This window comes from Rhodnius prolixus, unplaced genomic scaffold (assembly GCF_049639745.1).
Source record: "Rhodnius prolixus isolate KJV_2025 unplaced genomic scaffold, Rpr scaffold_3, whole genome shotgun sequence".
In the NCBI taxonomy this organism is placed as follows: Eukaryota; Metazoa; Arthropoda; class Insecta; order Hemiptera; family Reduviidae; genus Rhodnius; species Rhodnius prolixus.
This window is the reverse complement of record NW_027411603.1, coordinates 38,508,442-38,534,980: the sequence shown is the minus strand read 5'-3', so window position 1 is coordinate 38,534,980 and position 26,539 is coordinate 38,508,442. Positions and strand designations below refer to the sequence as shown.

General features: G+C 30.4%; 2 protein-coding genes and 1 long non-coding RNA gene across 7 annotated transcripts in view; 1 reads left to right on the top strand and 2 right to left on the bottom strand.

Annotated features, from left to right (window-relative positions):
• The window catches only part of DAAM (disheveled-associated activator of morphogenesis-like protein), a 189,109-nt gene extending 170,937 nt beyond the window's left edge, over window positions 1-18,172 (bottom strand). The window contains exon 1 of one of the 4 annotated variants that reach the window (XM_074124838.1): window positions 18,055-18,172. The gene's annotated coding sequence lies outside the window, so the exon portion shown is untranslated. Of the gene's footprint in view, window positions 1-6,581; window positions 6,837-17,993 lie in introns of those variants that run through there. The other 3 variants (XM_074124836.1, XM_074124835.1, XM_074124840.1) reach the window with 3 other exon arrangements.
• Window positions 8,374-14,716, top strand: LOC141452565 (uncharacterized). Its single transcript, XR_012457452.1, has 2 exons — window positions 8,374-8,576; window positions 13,456-14,716. It is a non-coding gene; the product is annotated as an uncharacterized lncRNA (long non-coding RNA).
• A 748-nt stretch (window positions 18,173-18,920) lies between the features above and the next one.
• Window positions 18,921-25,349, bottom strand: fs(1)N (female sterile (1) Nasrat). Of its 2 annotated transcripts, none has more exons than XM_074124844.1 (12): window positions 25,194-25,349; window positions 24,706-24,781; window positions 24,423-24,614; window positions 23,581-23,720; window positions 23,327-23,487; window positions 23,168-23,255; window positions 22,843-23,053; window positions 21,785-21,964; window positions 21,484-21,686; window positions 20,977-21,227; window positions 19,633-19,813; window positions 18,921-19,340 (listed from the first exon to the last, which is right to left on the bottom strand). In XM_074124844.1, exons 1-12 carry the CDS (start codon window positions 25,260-25,262, stop codon window positions 19,239-19,241), a joined length of 1,854 nt encoding a protein of 617 aa, XP_073980945.1. In that variant the 5' UTR covers window positions 25,263-25,349; the 3' UTR covers window positions 18,921-19,238. The 2 variants fall into 2 exon arrangements, with proteins under 2 accessions (XP_073980945.1, XP_073980946.1); XM_074124845.1 differs by having other exon boundaries at window positions 19,764-19,813.
• Between the last annotated feature and the right edge of the window lie 1,190 nt (window positions 25,350-26,539).

Below are 26,539 nucleotides of genomic sequence, written 5' to 3'. Positions count from 1 at the left end.
ATTTTTCTCCAAAGGATTCAGTCCCTTCAATCTAAAATACTTCGAACTATTGTAAACGCTCCATTTTATGTCTCCAACCTGAACTATAGACACTGACCTTAACATTCCCTTTTATCACACAAGTTGCTGAAAACACGATACAGAAAACTCCACTTCAACCTGCAATCTCATATAAATCCTCTACCTCAAAATCTTTCTCCTAGAACTCTTCATGATAACCCGGACAAGACGCTTTAAGAGACAGAGGCCTCGTGATCTCCTTTCAAGTAAAGAGGCTGACTTACAGCCTATTGTGTTGGAGTGTAACCACTGGGTAACTTCTCCACTTGTTACTCTGTTATCACTGTTACCTATAGCGCCAATGCGCTGATTGTAGCACAAATAAACGCAAAAAAAAAAAATATTAAATTGTTCTGCTGATAACACTACAGAAACATAGTCATTATATAATTTGAAGAAAGGACTTGAAGGAATGAAAAAGCCCTTTCCTATACAGTCAGGATTTAGGAGCAGTTACTTCGGAAAAGTAACCATTGTAAAAGTTTCCAAATGCCAAAAAAAATGGTGTGTCACCAATTATTCTAGTAAATAGATAAAAACTATGAATCTACTTTGTAGCTAAATCCTGGTGAGAACCTCATTTGTAAGTGGTAATCAAAACAAGTTTAGGCGAATAGGATAAGCTAACAAGATACCAAAGAATTTATATAAAGTGTGCCCACAATTAGAACTAAAAGTGAATGTCTACTTTACTGACTGCAAAAATAAAAAATGCAACAATTTTCCTGAATCATTGCTCTAGTTAAGATTACCAAAAAAGAAATTAGAAAAACAAAAATAAAAAAGACGAAAAAATAAACTGACGTGAAAAAATGACACATTGTTGGTATGTTTATTTAAAAAAGTTTTCTACCATCTACGGTTGACCCATTATTGTAAAACTTATTCTTAAATATCAAGATGCTCATCAATTTTTAGCTTCTCTTTTGATATTTGGCTTTTAGTGCTATTCCCAAAATTTCTTATTATAATAATTACAAGTGCACAGCGTGGCTGTAAACAAAAAAGCTCATCCTAATTAATCCATAAACAATTCCTTAAAATTATTTTCATAGTTTCATCCAAAAGTGATGAATCAAAACAGAAGTTCATCTAACTCGGTATTTTTGGAATAAAAAAAATACTAAAAGACCAACAACGAACAAAGTATTATAAACCGAGGGCTGCAGATACTTGAAAGTCCCAGCTCTTTTGTTTACAGCTACCCTACTCTAGGCAAAAAATTAAACATTTTGCCAGCTACAAACCATGCACTAAATTACATTAAACGCTTTAGCAATTAGAAATACAGTAAAAGCTCCTTATTCGCGCTTCCTTCATTCGCGTTTTCACTATTCGCGGATTAAAAAAATGCGACCCACTTCCTATATTCGCGGAAGTACTCTATGATAATACGAGGGTCGTTTGAAAAGTCCGTGCAAAAATAAAAACTACTTAATTTTTTGGGGTAAACCTTTTTTATTTTTCAACATAGTCTCCTTTTAGGCTTATACACTTCGTCCAACGCTGCTCTAGTTTGTTGATCCCTTCCGAAAAATAGGATTTGTCCAAGTCTGAAAAATAGCCATTCGTTTCTGCAATCACCTCCTCGTTTGAATAAAATCTTTTTCCCGCCAGCCATTTCTTCATATTGGGGAACAAATAGTAGTCCGAGGGAGCCAAGTCTGGAGAATAGGGGGGGTGTGAAACGAGTTGGAACCCTATTTCCATTAATTTTGCGACCACAACTGCTGAGGTGTGAGCTGGTGCGTTGTCGTGATGGAAAAGGACTTTTTTGTGGGCCAATCGTGGGCGTTTTTCTTGCAGCTCGGTTTTCAAACGGTCCAATAACGATGAATAATATGCACCTGTAATAGTTTTACCCTTTTCCAGATAGTCGAAGAGGATTATTCCTTGCGAATCCCAAAAGACAGTCGCCATAATTTTTCCGGCCGAAGGAACGGTCTTCGCCTTTTTTGGCGCAGATTCCCCCTTGGTAACCCATTGTTTAGATTGTTCTTTGGTCTCAGGAGTGTAGTGATGTATCCATGTTTCATCCACAGTGACGAAACGACGCTTAAAGTCCTGCGGATTCTTCTGGTACAGCTGCAAACCGTCCTTGCAACACTTCACACGATTTCGTTTTTGGTCAAAGTGTGAGCAATCGTGGCACCCATCTTGCGGATAGCTTTGTCATGTCCAAATGTTGATGCAAAATATTATGTACCCGTTCATTCGAGATGCCCACAGCACTAGCAATCTCACGCACCTTCACTCTTCTGTCATCCATCACCATATCATGGATTTTATCAATGATTTCTGGATTAGTAACCTCAACAGGGCGTCCAGAACGTTCAGCGTCACTTGTGCCCATATGGCCACTCCGAAAATTTTGAAACCACTTACAAACTGTTCTAATCGAAGGTGCAGAGTCACCATAATGTTTATCAAGCTTCTCTTTAGTCTCCTGAGGCGTTTTGCCTTTCATAAAGTGGTGTTTAATCAGCACACGAAATTCTTTTTCGTCCATGTTTTGAAAATCACTCGACTTCCTCGATTCAAACGAATGCCAAACACAAAGAAATAGACCGATCTGGCTGAAACTTGGTGTGTGTTCTTCCAAGAGATGCTTAAAGTGAAAATAGAAATGCTTGATCGTTTACGCCTTGGAGAGTCATTTGCATCCATATCACGCTCATTCAATGTCAACGAATCAACTGTACGATCGATAAAAAAAATCCGAAGATAAAATAAGATCGTCGTCTGTAGCTTCAACTTCACTGTCAGCGAAAATTGTTCGTGATCCAGCAATAGAAAAAATGGAAGTGGCGTTGTCATTATGGATCGAAGACCGCAACCAAAAAAGGGTGCCCCTGAGTGGTCCAATGGTCCGGGAGAAGGCAAAGTATCTTTACGCTCATTTTAAAGAACCTGATGGGGTAGTTGTAGTGGCAAGTTCATATAAATTACATTCCATATTCACGGTTTCTGTATTTGCGGCATATTTATGGAACATATACCCCGCGAATAAAGAGCTTTTACTGTATAAATATTAAAAGATAATAATTATACAAAATTATATTATACGGCACACTTCATAAAAGAATTTTTAAATCTATTTAAATTTATTAAATCATCATTGCAGTTATTTATTATGTAACTGTTTACTTTTATTGACATTCTCCGTGTAACATCTAAGGTTTTTTGATAACAAAGAGTTCACTTCTTTTTTAGTGTTACTTTTTTTACAAAGATAAAGGGCGTTACTTTTTATTTTTATCAAGAAATTTCCAATAATTCTTTGAAGTTTTACCGTCCAATGACTTGAAATTTCTTTTCATTGTGAATATGTAGCAAAACTTGTATGTAACGTCAACACATATTTATAACTGTTTTTCTCTAGGTTTTTTATATTGTATATATATGGACATGTGTTGTACCGTTGTGAACATACATAAAGAAAATGCAGTGCTGTGACAAGGAATCATTTTTTTGTATTGTTTTTTTCTTTTAAAGCAAGAGAGAAGTAATTCACGGTTGACAGACTTTCATAAAAAGTTAATAAAAAGATCGCTTCAGTGATTTTTTTTGTTTTTGGTTAACTTAATTTCTTATAATTTTAAAACTATAAAGTTTAGCAATCGGAAATAAACATATGTGCTTAAAAAGTACGTATAGTGTTTATATTTCAGATTTAAAATAACTGCAAGGAAAGAAGCTTAAAAAGAAATAGCTCTAAGTACCTAAGAAAAGAATAACACATTTGTTATAAACCACGCCCATGCAGGGGATGTTATCCCTTTTAAACAATGGCTTAGTCATAAAAATCATTTCCTGTATTTTAAAAATAGGGACCATTTTCTCCGAAATATCTTTCTGTCTCCAGCTAGTTTATTAATATTTAAACAATTACCTCACTAGTTCACACAAGTATATCTGAAGACAATGATGAAGTTGCTAAAATAAAACAACTAAAAGGAATCTCTGGAGAAAAAAAAGATAAAAAATTAAACGACACCAGCTGGTCTGCCTGTAGACAGACACACGCCCTATGTACGAGTTGCAGTTGTAAACTCCCAACTCTTATCAAGTAATTCTTCACAATTTCATGTACTTCATTCTTTGAATTTGTCCCACCTTTATTTATGTAGATGTATAAATATATTCCAGGTTCTCGGCCAGTTGTTACATAATTTTATTTTTTTAAAAATTCAAGCCCATGAATTATTGTTGTGATTAAATCATCTTCCTTTTACAGCCCACATTTTTTTTACTATCAACTGTTAAAAAGGGTTTCTATTTCCTGCCATATCATGACTGGTTACTTCCTATTAGAATTAAACAACAAAAGAAAAAAGAATATAACAATGCTTTCGAATAATTTCACATTATTATTCTCAAACCTTAACCGACATCTTGGATAAAACTTAACAATAATATTAAATAACTACCAATAAATCGATATTGACCGAGCTTTTTTTAGGATGAATTTTGTTTGCAGTCAGTAAAAAATAAATCATGCCGGTAACTATAAATTAGCTTAAAAGTTGAAGACTAGATTATTAAAGAATAAAATTATTAATATGCTTACAAGAAAATCGCTTATTTTAAAGAAAGCAAAGAAAAACTTAAAAAATATTTTAAATTTGTTTTCTTCAGCTGTAAATCTTCTTAAAACATTTAACAAAATCTGCGATTAACTCTTTAAATTTCGTTCTCTTTTTTACAAATCTTGTAGGAAATGTGATTCAGTTTTACTCAGCTTTAATTGAAACTAAATAATTATTTTACTCTTTAATAGAGAAGAGATCTTACTAAATTTTGAAAGGAAACTTTTGTACAGGACTCCTTAAAATATGTTTCACAAAAAATGTTACAAAGAAAAGCGATAATGTGTGAAAATAAGAGTAAAAGAATTACCACAAATTTTTTGACGTGATATTTCGTACATTATACGAAAAATAATCTTAAAAATTACATTTTACTGTTGTCTTAAGTGGAATGTTTGCTAAACCTTTTACCTTTCTTCTAGAGCTTATTTAAAATACAACTTGTTGTAAAGATACTTCAAAGTTGATTTCTATTTATGAAATAGAGTTAATAAACTTGCCTGATATTGATAATAACTCACTTATGAGCCTTTTCATATGTTAATCTCTTCTATAGTATGACTTTTTTTAGGATGGAAAAAATATTGGGACATTGTACAATAACTGTAATCAGCGCTTTTTTATTTATAATTTTCTCTTATTTATCGAAGTAACTTTATTCTGATTCCTTTATGGGCAATACGAAAACCAAATAATGGACAAAACAGGTTTTTCGTTAGAACTCATAATAAAACCGCTCTTTGACAAGCATTTTTTGTAAATAACAGTTCAAAAGAAGACTAATGGTGTAATGCAACAGTATTCTGAAATAGCATGTTTAAAACTAGACCCACATTTTGCTTTGTAGGTTTTAAATTTGTATAACAAATCACCAAAAATGATTCAAATAAGTAATCTGATGTTAGGGAGTGATAAATGTTTCTAAATACTTCTTTAAATCTGTTTAGAACAGCGTGAATTTACAGCATCAAATAAATTTGATAAACCGCCAAAAAATGCGCTAACATTTATATTTAAGGGCATATACATACATTCACGTGGAGAACAACTCCTTTAAATTTATCAAAAACTATACATATTCTTATTCCAACAGTTTTGATAAATATATATCTAAATTCTGATAACTCATTTATACTACAAAGATCTGCACGCAAATATGACTTACGGAGAGAAAGACTAAATTTCAGCAAGTTGTTTTATTCGAAATAAAAATTGATAAAAAATCAGGGATAATTCTTATTCTTATTTTTAATACTTAACCATTGTCATGATGTGATTATGTTCGTAAAAACTTGATTAACTAATCACACGTGTTAAAACAGAGCCAGTTTATAAAAGAAAATCCAATTTCTGTTAGGATTACAGAAAAGGATACAAAATGAAAATCGTAAGTTGCTTATATCAATTGATCAACAATATTTTATTGTTTTATGGACCTTTTTCTCCATGTTAATATTTAAAAGTTTTCCTATTGCGGGCTAGAATGTTTTCATTAAGTGCGAAAAAATCGTTAATAAGATACTTATTTAAGTAATATCCAAGAGTTCCAAATAATATTTAATGATCGCAGATTTCGTAACTTTTTTAGAGTTACTTTCTAATCAAAGTTTATCCAAAAATCTAAAACATTTAACAACAACAAAATTATATTACTAGTTAGTTTTATTTATTGTCTTTAATGTAATTAATGAGATTAATTCAGTAAAAAATTACGACTAAAACTAGGTTATCAACAAACTGGATTGGGATCAGAGATTCTGGACAAAATATATAAATGTCTGTTGAAATATTTTTAAAATAAGCTGGTAATATTAGTAGCTAATAAAAATAAAAATTCAGAAATAAAATTAACTGAACTCTTTTGTTGACAAAAAAGAGCATTAAAAAAGGTCTAAGCATAACAAAAATAACTTTATTACTACTTAATCTTACCCTTTTAAAACCCTTCAGTATTTCAGCTAACTCCAATAATGCACAAAATAAAAAACTGCAACACTACACTTTTATAACAATGATCATAAACACTTGATAACAAATAAATTAATCCATAAAACTGAACAAATCAATAAGATAACGAACACAAAAACAATTCTGCAACTTACTTCAAAAAACAAATCATATGGTAAATGCAACGTGAATATTATTATAGTAGTTTAGGATGCCGGTATTCGAAACATGGTCCAGTGGCCTATGGAGATGGATCACTGCTGCGTGTCGAGTTGAGTAGGGGTCTGTCTCTACATATTTGAATGGAGGGGAGGCCATGTGCTGTTCATGAGGCACCCTCTTAAGTGATTTTTATTTTTGCTTTATTGCCTTTTAAACTTTTATCGTACCTACTATGTGTACTGCACTTTAGGTTACTGTAATATCCAAATTGATTTAAATTATTTAAAAATGTTTTCAATTTACTTCTTTTTAATTTTTCAGTTTAAGACATGTGCAGTCGTCGGCGCCAAGAAACTTTTTCAGAGTACAGACGGCTTCCAAAGAGGATCTCGTTACAGAAAACAGTTTATCACCGGAGCGAATGGCAGACAGCTCATACAAGAGATCCAATACGGTAACAACTGAGCGAATCCCTTCCGTATTACCTATCAAAACATCAGGGGCGCGCCCAGAATTTTGGGGGCTTGGTTTGAAAAGTAAATTCATTACTTTTCCATTTAAAAACTATTATTTCTCATAGTTTACAATACAATCACTTTATTTATGAGATTGCTTTTAAAAAATAAATTATGTGGCATGATCTCTTTAACCTACAAATAAAAATTAATAATTACTTAGTCATTAGTTAGTTTTAACTCTGTGTAGTTCCTACGGCCCAGGACAGAAGAAGGGTTAACTAGAGACTGCGGTGCTAATCCGGGATATGATCTCTTGGAAAGCCTTGGGAAACTAGGTTTCAATCAGAACCCAAATTGCAATAAATTTCCGCCTCTGAGATTATAAGAAATGATAAACTATATCAGTGTCGTAAATTTGTCAAACATCCAGGTGGCTCTCCTGGTTATTAAGTCAAAGAAATTAATTCAAGAATTGTACGCCTGCCTTCATGGGCATTTTGGTGAGTACTGTGTACACATGATCTCGGTACCAGAACATTCAGGAAAAAAGCGAATTACAATGTAACTAACTTTGCCAGGCCCAGGAACTATTTTTACAGCGATGGAAAAGCCATAGAAGTGAAGCCACCTTAGGCAAATAGTCAGGCCTGAGCCAAAAAAAAACAAAATCCATTATTTAGCCTAAATTGACCACGTACTTACTCAAACAAGGCCAGGAATTCGATTTACAAGATTCTCTTTAGATTGGTTTAGTTTTTAGTGTATTCTGTAAAACGAACCTTAAACATAAAGTAAACACCATTAAAATCTACTTTAAAATAAATTTCCACTAAAATATGTTTCAAATAAATGTGTTTAGATCTACGAAAAATGTGTTATCAAGAATAAAAATAATTAGAAATTGCTTTCCAGTTGGTTCTAAAAAATTAATGCCCCCCCCCCAAAAAAAGATTAGTAACTAATTTATGAAGGAATTTTAAATTGTTTATATTTAAATGAGGTAGCAAAGGCTGAAGAGGTATGCAAAAATCAGCCATTCCTAGAGAACTACTGTCTCTAATTAATATAGTTTTTTACTTTGAAGAAAAAAGCCTACTAGGGTTATAATTGCCTCACTCATACGCAACATCATTATTCAGAAATTTAACATCTGTTAACTGAGGTTAAATTCATAAAAAAGATATTTAAATAGACCGTCTTAAATTGGTGGAATTAAATTGACATTCATTTAAATATAAAGGTTTAATTACAAGAAAAATAGTGTAATAGGCAATTAAGGTCAATAAATGAAATTACTCAATAACTGAAACTTTGTAAGAAAATGCCCTTAAAAACAAGATATGACATTATTTTTCTTCGTGTAAGTATTAAGTAAAAGTTAAATTTTAGGGCTAGAGTGTACGTGACTGGATACCTTATTAAGCGAAAACGGTGGAAGATCAGATATTTTCTATTTATTTTACAAATTTTTTGAGGAAATTTTATTTTTGAATGGTTGTGGGTAGCTTTTCTTTCAAGTGTCGCTCGAGTATATGGTACATCCCTACCACTTATTTAGATAGAATTTAAGTTAGCAAAAATAATTTATTAATGAACAAATAATTATTGATTATTTCTCTTATCTATAATATTAGTAATAGCTAATAAACAGCAAAGCATGAAATCATTATGCGTCATAAATAATGACTAAATTTCTTGGAATTGCAGAAACGACATTCAGAAAATACATTCAGACCCGTGCAATCCATATGTCAACACCTTTTTGGATTTATTTATTTACTTATTTTTAATCCTTATCAGAAAGTCTTAAATTAAATATGGATATCTTTCTGTGCTTACTGTTTAATAATCTGATTTTTTCATATTTAATTAGCAATTATATTTAACAAAACTTCTCACCAACTCTCCTTACCACCTTACTCTTATCACCTTTAAAATTCCTTTTTAGGAAAGAACAAAGAAGGATTTTATGAAAGTCAACATTACTTAATCGTTTTTTCGGAGTGAGTTTCTCTAAAACGGCACTAACGGTTTTTTTCCCCATTTTTGAAACTTCGCCATGCATGTAGATCTATAACATTTTACCCTAAAAAATGAAGAAAAAAAACTTTTTTTGGAAAATGGTAGGCTTTCCTTTAAAAAACGTATTAGAGTAAATATTTAGGGCTTTAAATTAAATACATAAGTTAATACCATACTTGAAGAAAAATAATTTGAATGTAAGTGCTCTTATTTGAGTAGATATTATTCCAAAATGCTTTCAAATTGAAAGAATATAAAATAAAACAGAAGTGAAAGCATCCAGATTGGCTGTGTAGAGATTCCTTTAAATTTCTGCGGTTACCAAAGAACCAATTGAACTTAGTTATAACTTGTGTTTGATTTATCTGTGATTTTGGTTTAGAATTTTTTCTCAGGGAATTTTGAGTCAAAAGGGATTCTGAAGGAGCTGTGATTGTACACAACCTTCAATAGTACCCTTGTCAAAGTGAACATATACTATGTAGATATGAATTATACTTTTTAGTATAAATTCTAAATTTCAAGAACATTTAGTTAAGTTACGGTAAGAAACAGTCGCGGGTGAATCAACACAATTTATTTATTTATTTAAATTTAATCAGGCAGATGTTAAATTTCCAGCATTAAATTGTAAATACATCTTTATTATTATTAATTGCAGTATTATTAAATGATTACTTTGTACTATGAGGGTAACAATTATATTATTAAACAAAAAAGATTGGACATAAAGAACCTAGTCGGAGGGGTGTACGGCCAGGAAATGCGGAGTGCCGGCCGCAGAACCTGGCCAGACGGAACATCTGGTGTAGTCCCAGCTGCATCCTAACTGCCACGTGCGAGTTACTTACTGCAACACATTACTATGTCACATTCTACTTGCAACTCGAATAACACTAATCTTTTTTTTCTTTGTTAGTGAACTAATGTAACTTTTAAATAAAATTTGGTAATATCATTGCATTATTTAATTGCACTAAAATACTAAAAAAAAAAAATGGATTTCTCAGCAAAAGGACGCATTCAGAATTTTTTTTTCATGGGGGAAGAATTTGCTGGAGAAATTTTTCCATTAATTTCTTTTGTTAAATATTCACTAATTTGTGATACAACATAATTTTAATTACATTCTTAATGGGCATGTTTCTGAGATGACGATGGCCAAATAATTTAAGCAACTTCTTTAATCTAAAAATGCACATTTGAAAATTTCTCTCCTAAAAAAAAAAAGGTTTTGAGAAGAGTCTCAGGGAATGGCAATTTATTCAGTTGTATACAATCATTTTTATTCAAAACATTTTCCAAGGGCTTTTGAGGGCATTACATGTAACTTGAATACACATTCAAAGAGGAGAATTATTTAACTACATCCATTTTCTTTAATTCCACTGTAATTAAAGGCAAGCCTAACTAATATATTTATGGCAGCCAAGCAGATAACAGTTTTCTGTCAGCCTGATATTTATCATATGTAGCTAAATATTTACAGTAAAATATCCTCATGAAATAATAAATTTTTAATGTGTCATTTAGAATTTAAATAATTGTAAAAAAAGAAAGTAGGCCAATAATTCACAACAGATTATTTTTTGTTAACTCCAAATTTTGTAGTTTAAAAAATTAGTTTGCAACTTTCTATTTAATGAACAATGCCAAATTTAACAATTGGCTCTTTCAATTCTCTCAGATAAATAATAAATTTGTTTATTTTTACATCTCACAGTGAAAGTAATTGACAGTTCATTTAATGTCGAGTCATGATAGAAACTAGAAACTTTTCTAAATCTTTACATTTTCACTTCAGTTCTAAATCTAAAACAAAAACATGCTTTAAAAAAAATCTATAAGTTCACTCCTCCAAAATGAATTGTAATTTTAGTAAAGACCTAAATGGTTTGGGGACTTTTTAAAATTCTTTTCAATTTACTTTTGGTAAAAGTACTGATCGGTGTAAAATTTTAGAACTAGAAATTCACGTTGGAAATGTCATTTTTACATTGTATAAGTTTTTAGTCAGTGGTTTCACTGATAAGCATATTCCGATGCCCATTTTCTAAAATACAATATTAATTATTTATACCGCTACATGCAGACGACTTGGCAATCAATATTGGCTTACCTTAGCCATGACTTAAACTCACCTCAAGTACTGTGGAAAATTTAATTGAATCTTTTATTCATAATGAATGCTTTTGAAGAATGATTTAAATTTGTTTTCTAAATCTTTAGTTGTTAAAAGAATATTTCGTCATCTACTGCCTCTTGATGTTAATCAAACATTCTAAGTCGATAAAAGTCCACAAAAGTGTTTGTTCCTAATATGTTCAATAGTTTGTGTTGTCATAATTAACAGTTCTTATGTATTTTATTCTTAAATGTGGTAGTATATTATTTCATTATACCGGTACTTTTAAGATAACATGTACAAACTGTACAATGATTAATGGTCAAATGTATTTTGTTTTTGTTTTTTTTTTTAGTTAAAAAAATATTTCTATTTCTTGTTTATTTTATTTTTATTTATTATGTATTTTTTCTTTAGTAAACCCTAACTGCTTTACTAAAGAAAATTTATTTTCGTATGAATAAATAAATCATTCATTCACCTCCACAAAAATGGTGAAACTCCCCCACATTGGTTTTACAAAGTAGCCGGCCGCATTCTTTTACCTGGTCAAGAAACTAGTGTCTAATGTAAGACAATATTAGTCAATTAGACATGTTAATAAATCCTTAACGAACCTATAAAGAGCAAAAATAAAATTTGTGTATTATTATAGTGTTTCACAGTAGTATTTTATTATTTCAAAATTACTCAATTTTGGAACATTTAACTTAAACCATTGAAATAAACCAAATTAAATTATTCATGCTGCCTTAATGCACTTAATGCTAAAACTTTTTAATAGCCCAAAGAAGCTGGGTTTGATATACTCAAGATTGTACAAAGCATACCAATACAGAAATGCATCTGTAGTTGTTGCCAGGGCTAAAGTGTAAAGAATTGCCTTCATTTAGAAGATGAAAGGTAAAAATACTAGGGAAAAACACCAAATCAGCTTCCACTTCGTCTAGATTTCTACTTTTTCTGTCTCTGTCACCTGCTTCTAAGACCAGGGTTAAAATAAATATAATGGGTTGCCTTCATTTAGAATATGAAAGGTAAAATACAAGGGAACAACACCGAATTGCCTTTTAGTTCGTCTAGATTACATATTTTTCTGTCTCTGTTACCTGTTTTTATGGCCGGAGCTGATGTAACAACCAATGGTAGCTTCATTTGGATAATCAAAGGTAAAATACAAAAAAAAAATCACCGGATTAGCTTCCAGTTCGTCTAGATTTCTACTTTTTCTTTCTTTGCCATATACATTTATGGACAGGGCTAAAGCAAACATACAGGGTAGCCTTCGTTTGGAAAATGAAAGTTAAAATACAAGGGAAAATCGCAGAAACTTCCAGTTCGTCTAGCTTTCTAATTTTCTGTTTAAAATTTAATTGCACTATTCTTTAAATAATTTGCGTAAATTAAACCTATAATTTGAAAAGAATTTAGTTAAAAGCTGAAATAAAGACCTTCAGAGATAGTACTAAACAACTGATCAAATTTTCGTCATGATTGTGTAAGCAATAATCTTTCGACAAAAAATTGTCATTGATATCCTTTAATTAGCCTGGTTTTTCTTCAATGTTAATACGTAATTAACTGATTTATTGTATATTTAATCAAGTTAATGATAAGCATTACTACAACTAATTAATTAGAAGAAAATAATAACATCAATCTGCGATATCAGCCTCTGACACCATGAATGACAATATATTAATTATGGTTATAATTGTAGTGTAGTAATATTTTATATCACAATTTATTTGAAATCACCATTTTGCTATTTCAACACATCTCATAATTCTTGGTTAATTTTAAACTACCTATTCAAAAACACACTTTTTTTCTTTTTACAAATATTCTTAATAAAAGAAACCTTTAAATTCCGCAGAAATCTTAATAATTGTAATTTGAACGGTAAATTTTAATGAATTTACCTTATTCGTGGTGATTCTTCTGTTATACTTTGTACTTAAAAAAATACTTGCATTTTTCAGGTCATTTAACTGTAAAGTTAATTTGATATTGTACACTAAAATATTGTCAAAAAATATTTATCTTTGATTTTATCCATCATTATATTTATTGTATCCTTGATTGGTTTTAGGACTTACATACATCATCAGAGGTAGATTATCAGTTTGGGTAGAGATTTGGACTTTGTTACCAACTCGTACTACACTAGTCAGCAAGTGATTTTTCTCGCGGATTGATTGCTGAGTGATGATTCTTCTTTACATCTTGAATTTACCCGTAACAGCCATGTAATAAAGGAAGGGATTTGCTCAGTTTAGAGCAAAGAGAATCTAATAGTCGTAGAACCTGGGTTCAAATCCAGGTGTGCAACCCTCATACTTTCTTTTTCCAGAAGCCCTCTTAGATCACTGTCCGGTAATGAAGTGTTGGAAGTAGCTGATTACATTGTCTGTGAGCCCGGCAGTGCACTGAGAAGGTTCCGCGAGCCAATTATCTCTATATTAACTTACCTCTAAAAAGAAATAAAACAAATAAGCAAAGAACAATGGAGTGGACACTCACCACGAAAAAAACATACAACCCGAGAAATTTTCTTCAGTGACATTAAAACGGTCTAAAACTTGTTTGAAATAAAAACATAGAATCGTGCATACTGCTTTAAGAGAAACTAAGTTACACGCAAGATGCTTTGTGATTGTCTCCAACACGTGCAAGCAGTAGAGAATAGTGAACAAAAATATTGTTTCACATTAAGTATTAAAAAATAGAAAAGTTGGGAGGTGACTGACATAAATAAAACCAAATCAAATTGACACAAAGATGAGAATAAAGTAGAAATACTGTAACTTAGAAGAGATTGTTACAAGTATAAAGCGGAAGGAAGGTCTTCTTGTCTGAACTATTGAGCAATAGAATGAAACATCAGTCAAACCAATGGAAGAAGGTAATTGATAATAGATGTTAGAAAGCGTGGAGACAGATAGAAAGAAAATAAAATCAAAGAATTATCAAAATTGAAGAGTAAGTTGATAGTTCTTCTTTTTTTTTATAACTATGTACAGGTGTTTGTGGATGAGCAGTCACAGATAGATAACATACTAACAATTACATAACATTAGAAGAAAACAACTTAATAGCGGAGGAATACAATAATTATTATTGTACAGATATGTCGAAATAAAGTTTTCAAAACACATGACGGACATCCCAAGGTAAAGGCAACTATTTTATTCATTTGAGTGAAGGTAAATATCCTCTTCAGTATGTGATAAAATCTTATAATGATGTTGCATATCTAAGTTAACACCTACATAATGTATTCATCTAAAGATAGAATCCCTGTTCATAAATTGTACATTAAACCTTTTATTAAACAATTATGAATTCGGTTAGATTTCTTATATTATTCAATTTTTAATTTTTTTTTCAAAATTTATTAACAGAAACTTTATTCTTGTCATTCTTTTTCATATTTGTTGCATTCTCCCTACTTCAACAGATTCGCTGTCTCCATCTTCAATTCCTCTTTTTGGTAACTTTCTTTTTTCATCTTCACTCAGTCGTCTTCTTGTTGCTTTAAACAGATATCTTACTCATCCTTTACTAAATTCTTTAATTTTATTCTCAGCGTTTTTGTTTTTCCTTTCTTCATTTTTTCATTTTTAAATTTATTTTCTCACTTTTCTAACTTCGCTTTAGATTTACTTTTTACATCTTCCTAAATATATTTTTCCTGCATAGATTCACTTGAGCAGGACTTATCGACATCACCTTTTGGTGATTTGAATTATTTAAAGGATTGTTTTCCAGACGATGTTGTTTTAACCTGGCTTTAGTTTTTACTGTGGGATCTTCATATTCTGTTATTTCTTTACACTCTTTTTTTAAGGCACTTTCTTCAGAAGTAGGTAACAAATAGTGTAACCGTTATACGTTGTAACTAGTTGTTTAATTGTTGCTATAAAAAGTAGTTATGTCAAATGTTGTAACGCATCTTGTAACAAATAGTGCACTTCGTTTGTCACAAGCTGATAAATAAATGCAAATTTTCTATCAGTATTTATTTTTCGAACGAATAAACAAGAGAAAACAAGATAAAAAAAAAAAAATCCTCTGATTTTTACATGAAAATGTAATTTTCTGCAGTTATTTTATTTTCAACAACTCATGTTAAAATAGGGAAACATTTTTCACTCTAAAAATAGTGATCGTTGAATCTGTTATCGAGAAAAATCTAAAAATTTGTAAAATTTCATTTAAGTTGTACTTTCACTTTAAGAATTTTCAGCGCTAAGGTATATTTTCAACGGCACATAAAATTCAGCTAGTTTTCTTTTCTGAGTGTACATATACATCACACTAACACAAATAAATATTTTATATATATAAACTAGGAGTAAAAGAAATCCAAAAACCAATGGAATGAAAAAAAAGAAATAGATTTGGAGGAAAAAAGAATATTTTATAAAAATAAAGTAATGCTATCTAAAAATAGTTCATCTAACAACCTTGAACCTTTTAGGGCAATCTGAAATTGATTAGGGTTGGCGCCCGACTTAGAGAATAACTATTGATAAACATAAGGTATTCTTAGTCATTTCTAGTTCAGTAAACTTTTTGCTTGTCTTATCTTTGAGTTCTGTCCTCCACAGGTAGAAAAACGGAGTTCAAACACTCGTCTTCTTTTCACTAAACTCAATTTAAAGTATTGATAGAGTTGTAAAACAGAATATATTCTTTTTCAGTAATATAAATATATATTTCAAAAAGCACTCTAAAGATTCATCTTTATCAAAATTTGAAACAAGAATAGAGAGGAAGAGTGAGTTTACTTGACAATAGTTATTATTATTTTACTAATAGTTATTAGTTATTTAATTATTATTTTTTACTATCTTTCCGTTGGTCACTTATTGTTTCACCTTTTATACAACGTAGGCTTTTGGCTACTTTTCTAAATTTCCGATAGCGTAGACCTAGAGGAGTGTGATATACTAAAACATAAAACATTACATATAAGTTACTTCTGATTTTATTCGCAAAAGAACATTCGTTATCAAAGTCTAAATAGTAATTTCCTTCAAAAATGTTTAGCTGCCCTCTGATGCATACTAATCGTGTGTAGGGGATAGATAGCTACATCTATGTACCCCAGCAAGTTTATTGCCAAGTAGATTTTCTAGAATCATACTTTTTTAACATAATAATAATTCATACAAATATTTCCAGTTAGCCTGCCGAGTTAAAAGATGAAAATTATGTAGTTTTTTCGAGAAAATTTAGAAAAAGAAAAGTATCTTGAAGAGTTGTACATTAGTTTCCAAATTTTCTTCAAATTTAAAATACTAGCATTGTTTTCAATGGGCTTTAATAGTAGCATGATCCATAAAAGAGGACCTTTTGTTTTAGAAAAACTTTAAAAAAGAGAAATTATCTTTATAATATGTAGATAGTTTTTATTGTGTCTTCTTCGGCAAACCAACACTTCAATACAAACTTTTTTTTTTTTTTAGAATTCCATGATGGTTCTTTACTAATAAGTAATTTTACGGCTCTGATAAACAAACAAAAATCTATTTGTGTATTAATTAAAACTGACAAGAGCAGTATTTAATATTGGCTATCATCACTGTTGGCTACCGTCATAGATTTTAGGGCTGTTGAAGAGAGAAGGTGATAGTGATGTATTAGTGTGGGGCAGAGAGGGCTGAGGCGAGAAACACATCAAGACCAGGCTTGAAGTATTACTACACTTTCTTATATACTTTGAAAACTAATATTTCAAGATATTTGACTTAATTCTTATCTGAAAACTGAATTTCAATTACTTCAGCTTTAATGTGTTTTTTAATTGAAACAGTTAAACGATAGTGTAGTTAAAGCTGTCAACATAATTTTGTAGCTAACTTTATTTCGTTAATAGCTTTCGCTTGACATTAAAATTCCAGCCTACTGTCTTATATAAATAATAAGCCCCATCTAAAGCTGCAGAAGTTTTATTTTGATTTATTTAAAACTCCGAATTCTGCCAAGTGCCCTAAAAAGGTGTCTCAACACCCTTCTAAAATCGTACTAAATAAGCTTTCTCGATAAAAAAAACAATAAACGCTTGAAATAAATTTGATATGAAGCACTGAATGTTCGTTTAGTTGAAAAAAAAAATTGTTTTTTAAACCGGTCTACAGAAAATCAAGAATAACCATTCAGTTGGAAGATAATTCTAAAAACAGATTTTTGCCGATTCTAATTCATCTAGTTCATAAAATAATCAGTCTAGTAATAATTCCAATTCGTTGAAAGAATTTTGTAGTTTAAATTTCATCTTTTACTAATATATTTCTGAGTAATTTATTTCTGAATAATTCGTTGTGCTACCTGTTTTTTGTAGTTGTTAAAAATACATAATATAGTGAATGGTATGTTTGAATCAATTCAGTTTCTAGAAATATAGAGGTTTATAGACAGTGAAAAAATACAGAAATAAGGTGAAGATATTATGTCAACTATTGAATATTTAGATATAATTCTATTACAGGGATATATTAATCCCACTAAACAATCGCAAAAATTTACAAGATAATCAACCCATTTCCATGTTTCATGAATATGTAGATGGAATAATAATATGGAACTAGAGGAAACAAATCGCAAATTAAAGTGCATTCTTACCCAAAAATATTCCAAATGGAGCTTTTATTTTAGGACATCATATTTTGACTAAATAACTTACTTAATTAAGCTTTACTAAATCCTACCTCTATACAGTGAGCACTAAATATTTAAAACGTTCGTAATTTAAACACATTACACTGAACTTGCGACGCACCCTGTCGGCTGTCTGTAATACCACTGCCCGACATGATGAGCCTTAGCAAGTTAAACTTAAAGATCAATAGGATGTATAAGCGCAAGCGTCCAACACACGTAAATTCTACAGTTCAAATGAATTTCTTCTCTTTTTAATGTGTTATAATCTTCTAATATTGTTCTATTAAACAAGTTCAATAAGCGTTGAATCAAAAGAACCTGATAAATAATTGTTTCTTGCCAGATATCATGAGCAAGTAGTCGTCTATAAAGGCCACCTTCACAGCCTTTTCAGGATAGTTACTTTTCAGAACAGAGTAACATTGAGCATTCTAGTTGTCAGGTTAACAGAAAAAACACTTCAGAAATTTTCCACCCTTTAGTTGATCTAACAAAGAAACTACTCTGCTAATCTAATAACCAAGTTCATGATTATTTTCCATTATTTAAGAATTTAAATCATGTGACTCCTCAGCTTGGTTCCTCGACTAATTAATACGACGGAACGTGATTTAAATGAGGTAAATTATATCCTCTTATGGTACCTCATCAAGGGCGGGTTAAAGGTGATTACGCTGCTCGTCTACTCTTAGGAAAAATGTGAAAATTTCAAGCCCTGCAACTTTGGTTCTCTGGTTGGTTAATTTTTATTGGTGCGCAGTATATACATCCTTTAAAAATTAGGGTTACTTATAATTAGTAATACCCTAAAAAAGGATCCAAAATTCATCTAAATCTCGCATTATCTAAGTCACTTTACTTAAAGAAATATTCAAATAAAAACAAAAATAACATGTTACAATCCCTTTTCTTTTATTTACTAATATTTATTTACATAGTAAATAATTACATATGACAGAATAGTCAGCTTAAAATATTTTATAAGATTGTGAGGCTTGGCCTACATTGGCATTCTTATTTTAAATATCATTTAACAGTTTATACTTTTTAGCAAAAACGATTTTCTTAAAGAAGTTAATCGTATTTTAAGTTACACTTAACTTTCGTTTAATATCATCGTGAGTTATGCACAATTATGTTTTTAATAATATGTTCTACTATTTAATGCAACAAACATAACTGTAACAGAGTCGTTTAGTATGCAGTTCAGTTTTTTTTCACACGTTCTTCATTCTTCCAAAAAGAAGGCCAAAATTGTTTATGCATCATTTTTGGAATGACGGCGTGCAGAGGCGATATCAAATTTTCCTGAAAATAAATTATTAATTGATAATTTGAATAAGGATAAATTATAGTTATGATCAAAAAATTCCTTAATAGTTATTTATTATTTATTTATTCAATAAAATCAACTTTATTCTGATTTTCTGCAACATTGGTTAACTTAAAAAGTAGGTTTAAAAATTGACTCAATTTGATAACAATGTCAGATGCGAAATTGTTAGTGATTTTCCCGTTAAACGTTTGGGAAAAATAATTATCTTATGGAACAAAATTTAATTATAAATTTCTAATGTAAATTAAAATGAAAATATATTACATTGTCCACATAATCTCCTTCCATATCTGTAGAAATCTTAGTATAATATGGATGTCTGGTAAATTTAGGTGCCCCATTTAATTGGGTAATTGGAGTGGGTAATACTTTCAATACTTTTGCCGCTGGCTTACCTTTTATTTTGTCAGTATCTTCTTCCAACTCTTGTTTGAAGTCTCTGTAACTAAAGAAAATAATTTCTTTAAGTATTGAATACAAAAGCTTTTTTTATCAATAATAAACACAAACGGGCGCTAACAAAATCTAAACGGGACCTTAGCTATTAATGGACCCAAAAATGAATAACAATAAAGAGAAGTTCCATATAACAATAATAAACCATAGAATCTGCACATCTGAATTAAACTATTAAACCACATTTGCTGAACTGCTTCTATAATTAAAATTTAGATGATATCTGATTTTAAACTTAGAAGGAAGTAAACTGGACTTCTTTTGGCATCCATGTTCCTATAGAAACCCATAAACAACACTGACATGACATCTCTAGAATATAAGTCAACAGTTGATGATGGAAAAACAATTTGGGTATAGGGAACCCAAAAGAAAACTAGGAGCATATATCTTCAGGATTTTAAATCCACTTGTTTCTTTCTTTCCACGTCTCTACGTGGTCCGGAGTGAACTTTTAACCTTGGCCACTTCCAGCAAGAGTCTATAACTAGAGATATCCTTCCACCTACTTTTCTCCGCCACTGTCATCTTTCTGGTCCTGTAATCACCGCAATCCCGGTCATCCTTGAGACTGATACAGAGTTAACCAATATGCTTTCCTGAGGTCCCTTTGCTCTTCTATTCTATGTAAATTGACAAATTAACCCCTTAATGCACAGTATTTTTGAAAAAAAACGCTATATTTTATACGATTAAGTAAGTGTTATAGCTTGCAATCCCATGTAAATGATAAATATCAATAAAACGATTGTTTTTCTTTGCTTTCACATTATTTTCAATTCTCGATTATATTCGAGTGTGAAAAATTATAGCAGCATAATGTACAACGCCGCTCGAATTATCTCGAGTGTGCACAGTTTGGAACTCGAGCGTGCACGTTAAGGGGTTAATCGATGTAACTCTATCGTTGACACAAGATCTGGTTCTCCAAAGATGTTTATTAATTCTTCAATTTTGCTTTAGCGGTTGGAAAATCATCCACAACAACTCTCCAAGTAATTCAGCATATTTCCTTTATTTGAGGCTGTCAAATAGTTTCCAGTCCAGTCCATAAAGCACAAGCGGAAGAGTGATTAATGTAAATTTATTTAGAAGAAGTGAAACCGTGATCGCTCACATAAAGTAGTTTGACAGCATAAAAAAACTATTTACCTAACAATAATACCATTCTTCACATCTGCATCTCTTTCATTCGCATATGATGGTTTTTTTATTTCTTTAGAACAATCAATTGAATTCAATTTCAATCTTGTAGTATGTAGTAACTTTGTCATTTTGTCGAGCTCTTCATTCATATCGCAAACACTGTTCCAATTAATTTCATTTTCCCCTAATTTAATGTGATTTCTTGAAGATGTACGTAACAGAGTATCCAAGCCAGTTTGGAACCTTCGCCAGCCATCCTAAAAAAAAATCAATAATAATCCCATTAAAACGGTATTCTTCTCTTGAAAAATCCTAGCCAAAAAAGAAAGAAGAGTAAATGATTTAATGTAACTTATTGCTTAACTAATATTATAAATAATTTTAGGATCCTCTACAAAGTCAAGCTTACATTGTATTTTTACAAGAGTGAAGGGTATATCTAGCAGGTAATTTAATCATACCCTAAAATATAATAAAATTATTTTAATTGTTGCCTCAAAAATTAGATCCTACTTGAAACTGATGTCCAAGTTTGGTGAGCCACACATAGTCAATAGAAGACTGTGTTGTTGAAGAACTTCTAAGTGAACAAATTACATGAATAATTTCAATTTTCTTGCCGGGAAATACAATTGTAGGAAGTTCATTCGCAAATATTGCGGTTGCTCCACTCCATTGTTTACGTCCTAAACATTCCGCTGCTCCACTGATGTTTCCTAAAAATACATTCATGTTATGTGAACATACGTATTTCCGAATACTTAGCAAAATGTGAATCATTTACCAAATATCAAAGAGGTCAAGACGTACGAACCTTGATTGTAAGTTTGCTCATCATTGCTTTCTAGGCAGGGTGGCGATATTCTTTTCAACCAAGCATTTTCTATTATTGAATATGTATAAACATCTACATTTTTGGAGGAATTTTTTCCTAAGACAATTACATCTTCACGATTTGTTGGAAAACTTATCACCATTAATTCTGTTATTCCATCTAAGAAAACTCACTATTAGAATCACAAAAAACTACAAGCTTCCATTGCGTAATTTCAAATTAAATTGAACACAACATAATTTTTTAAGAAGACATCAAAAAATGATTAATTTTTTGCTTTTTTAGAATGCAAGGATATTTTTGCTATAAATATATTTATTTATTTAGCCTCTACACTGTTCACACACTAGAGGAGGACAGGACCATGTATGCATGTTATTTAGTTAGTTATTTGTTTGTTTTGTATACATTAATATTTTACATAGATTCCTGCTGATGGATTCGAACCACCGGTTGGAATCCAGTATTCGCCAACCACTCAGCTAATTTCTTCATTTTACCCTTTCTTTAGTTATTTTATTTTATTTTGAAGTTTAAACTTTTTGTTTGTAAAGATTTGAATTAAATTTTGGAATTTAATTTCATCAGAAATAGATTTTAGCGAATATATTTTGGTTATAAAAAGAAACTTGTGTACAAAGCCGATAACCGAGATCGTTGCAACTAGCCACATATTTGTTGGTTTGGATACATTGTAAGAACGGTAGAGGGAAGGATTGGCAAGGAAATATAAGCAAGTCCAGTGGTTTTGGTTTAAGTAAATAGACAAGACTGGAAGAATTTGGGAACACGATCTTCAACAGAGTTTCCAAGAGAGATGTAGAGGTTGGAGAAGAAGAGAAAGAGGTGTCTCGGGTGAGGGACGTTGAAGTAAGCTAACCAGGATCAAAAAACTTTTTTTTTACAGAAAAAGGTTTTAAAATTCCGATTGGAATCCCAGAAAGCATCCTCCAACTACAAGTATCATGCATTATGCGCACAAATAATAATAATAATAAATAATAATAATAAATAATAATAATAATAATAATACTTACAGAGTGAAGTGACCTGTCCTAATACTCCATCACTGTTGATAGATATTAATTTCGATGGAGAACCACTTACTGCTAGGTACTTGTTACCGTAAGCGCTGAAAGCTTCTACTTTAGTAGCATTTATTCTCGAAACTTTAGCGTACTCTTTATATCTACAGTTCTTAATGCAACTTTTTTTATAAATATATAATGTGAGGCCATTCGTGTCCGACTACATGAAAGATAAAATATGAATATAACTCTTAATTTAAAGTTTAAATTAGTATACAGAAATAACCTGTGATCGCTTTTAATAGAATTTTTAACTGAGATAAAAAATTATTACCTGTACAGTAGCAATAATGCCAACATGGTCTGTGACCACCACTGCTATTGAGACGGTGTGCATTTCCAAAGGAAGTCTCTCCAGTAGCCTGCACCAAATAAAGGACGTTTCATATATAGTTAGATACAGATTGATAATGGCTCATAAAAGAATGTTTACCAAATATGAGGAGTACTTTGTTCGAAGTTGTAAGCATAAGAGTTCAACCAACACTTTTCTTCAAAACACTCAAAAAATGAAATGAAATTTAAATTATTTTCTTCTTCCGTGTGAATGATTTTTTTTATTGTGAAGTCGTGAGTCCATTTGCTTACTAACTCCTGATAAAATAATACAAAAGCAAAGAAAAAATTATAAATAAAATGTGCTGGACAATTTGAACGCTTCTGAATTGATTGAAATGTATTACTTACGAGCTTAAAATTATTTATCCTAAACCATTGGACTGAATTTGTAGAGGGTTGCTGAACAATTATTATATAAGCCTCAAATTTCTGGTGTTGATTTGACCATGCTTTAAATGCAATTGAAGTGCTGATTTCACCATTGAAATCTGAAGTAACAGATTGAATCATCAGTTTTGCATTGGAATTAATTTGTTAGAACAATAGAAAAAAACACTTAAAAACAATGAAAACAAAACTGGTGAGACCAAATTTTCAAAATATTGGAAAAAGGGATAATTGTAATAGTTATAATAAAATTAATATAACTGAAATAACTTAAATATTGATGGGCCGAAAAAGAAAATAAGTTCACCTAAAAGAGTTAAGTAAAGAAATCGGTTTAAAGTTCATCTACTAAATTAGATATCTGGGTTAGAAGTCATAGACAGGGTGTGGAAGCTCGTACTTTTCTATTTGTATTTTACCGATTAAATAAATAGTAGCAATGGACCGGGGATCTACCATTTACTAGGTCTTTTCAACCAATACCCCAAACCCGCTCACAAGTTCACCTAAACAAGAAAACTTCATTCATCCATCGAAAACATATTTCGTGTACCATCGGGAACTATGTTATCTCATCAGAACTGCTAATGTGAGATTGAAAACACCCCCACATTCCAATTTTAACATGACACTTATTTTCTTTTTATGGCTTCGTTCTTTGATCTTTTCCAAAAATCAACAGTGCCAGAAAAAAAAACAAAAAAACAATTATTTATTTAAAAAATAAACAGAATATTTAAAAAGTTAATATATCCTATAGTAACAAAAACATTAAGTGTAAAAACAGTAAAAATGTAATTTACCTATAGGCAGCTCATTTATTTGAAATAAACTATTTTGTCTTCTATTCAAGGATATTAATGTAATTCCTTGTTTCCTCTCACCTATTAAATAAATGTCTCCCCCAATCGTTAGAGTTTGCCATTTTTTAACTCCGTTGCTTGTAAAGAATTGTGAAGCGTTACGATCTTGTACTAATTCATCTACGTACATCTCTATAAAAACTCTTACATTACCATCTTATACTTATACATACCATCTTAAACGAAACTTATAAATAATGTTTAAAAATTTGTCTTTTATTACCTTCTCTTATAGAAAAAATATCTTCTTCATAGAAAGGAGGCAAAATTTGATTTGGGTATATGTTTTTTTCCCATTCCTAGAAAGATTATAATATTAATAATCTTCAACATTTTTCTATGGCATTAATAACTATCATTTAAAATATAATAATAAATGCCAAATTCCCATTAGTGATCTCAATCTTAAACTCAAGTTTGATTCAGAAAAGTAAAAGTACTAGTACTCTCACAGTTCACTCAAAATATGAATTTTAACAATTAAAAAGTTTGGTAGTGGGTTTATATAATTCATTTTTCAAACATTCTAAACAAAAATGTATAAAAATAGTTTATAAATATGAAATAAACAGATAACTATTTTTAAGCTAGCTAGATTATTGTTTAAATATAAGTTCTCTGAAATATTTAGTCTCAGTTTTAATAATTACATTATATAAATTTTTTCAAAAATATTAGCAGGAATATTTTTAATAATTGTGTGTGACTTACTGCAGTTGCTTCATTGCCAAAAAAGAATGAAAATAAAATTAAAAATTTTGTTTCCGCCCTAAGATACATTTTATTTAAAAATTAACTTTATAACCAAGAGAAACTAGTTATATAAAACATGAACGAATGAATACGAGTTAAATTGAAAACTTTTGTTTGGTAATTGAACTTTGATTTGTTTTTATACATTTCTCTTTTGAAAGCTATTTGTAACTGTTAGTGCATAAATAATTATTTTAAGTCCTGGAGTAAATGCAAAGTGGATTTTTATATTTTACATTCTGATCAAATGGTAGATTCAATAACACTACTCATGCATTTACCCTTCATTCCTTATTAGAATAATAAATAATAATAATAATAATTTAAATTCCATTCATAGTTAAACTTATGAGTTACTAATACCGATTTCAATAAGCTAATTCCCTAAATTGTCTTTCGTGATGACACAGCAAACCTTCCCAACAATAAAAAAGATTTTGGTGATCAATTTTGTATTAATTAAAAATCATTTTAATTTTACCCAAATTTTATTCATTGTTTGGTAAATTTTGAAAATGATAAAACCTAATGAAACAAACAGCTTCATTTAAAAGAGATCATTATTTATCAACACATTTATAAACAACCAGTTTAGTTATATTTAAAAACTTTTGCAAGATTTTTCACTGTTGAACAAATGGTTTGATGAACAAAGCTAGGAAATATCATTAGCACACCAGTTTTCTGTCACTCTGATGTTTTCTGATTTTCAACCAACTTCATAAATGGAAAGATTGAAAGAGGATAGTTGACTCGTAGTTTTTTTTTAAAATATTATAAGAATACTCAAACGACTCTTTCTTACTATAATTCTTCTAAGGTTCTAACTCAGTTTCCTCAAACTTTGAAATTTTAAACAAAACAAGGTAATGGTATAATTCAAGTTCACTACGTCCTAATAGGAGTGCATGACACAAAACAGTTCTTTAAGTTTCCTTAAAATCTTCTTTTTCTACTCAATCTATATCTTCGTACCCTTGGAGAGATGTGGGTGTACTCTCTTCAGCCAGTTCTATCCCTTAAATTCAATTATCTTTTAACAATGCAACCAAATAGATAGTACACCTAGGTCTAACCACGCCATAGGCCAAACCGCACTTAGAGAAGGTAAATGAAAAAAAAAATTAAATAATTAAAATATAAATATAAATAAATCAAGGGATTTATTCCCGTTCATAGGACTTTCTTCTCTTTTAGTTCACAAAATGTAAACTAATCAACTGATGTAATTTTCGGAAAAATCGCAGAAAAGTAAAAAACTTTCAGGAAATTCGACTTCCAGTTTCTACGAAATAAATTTTAGC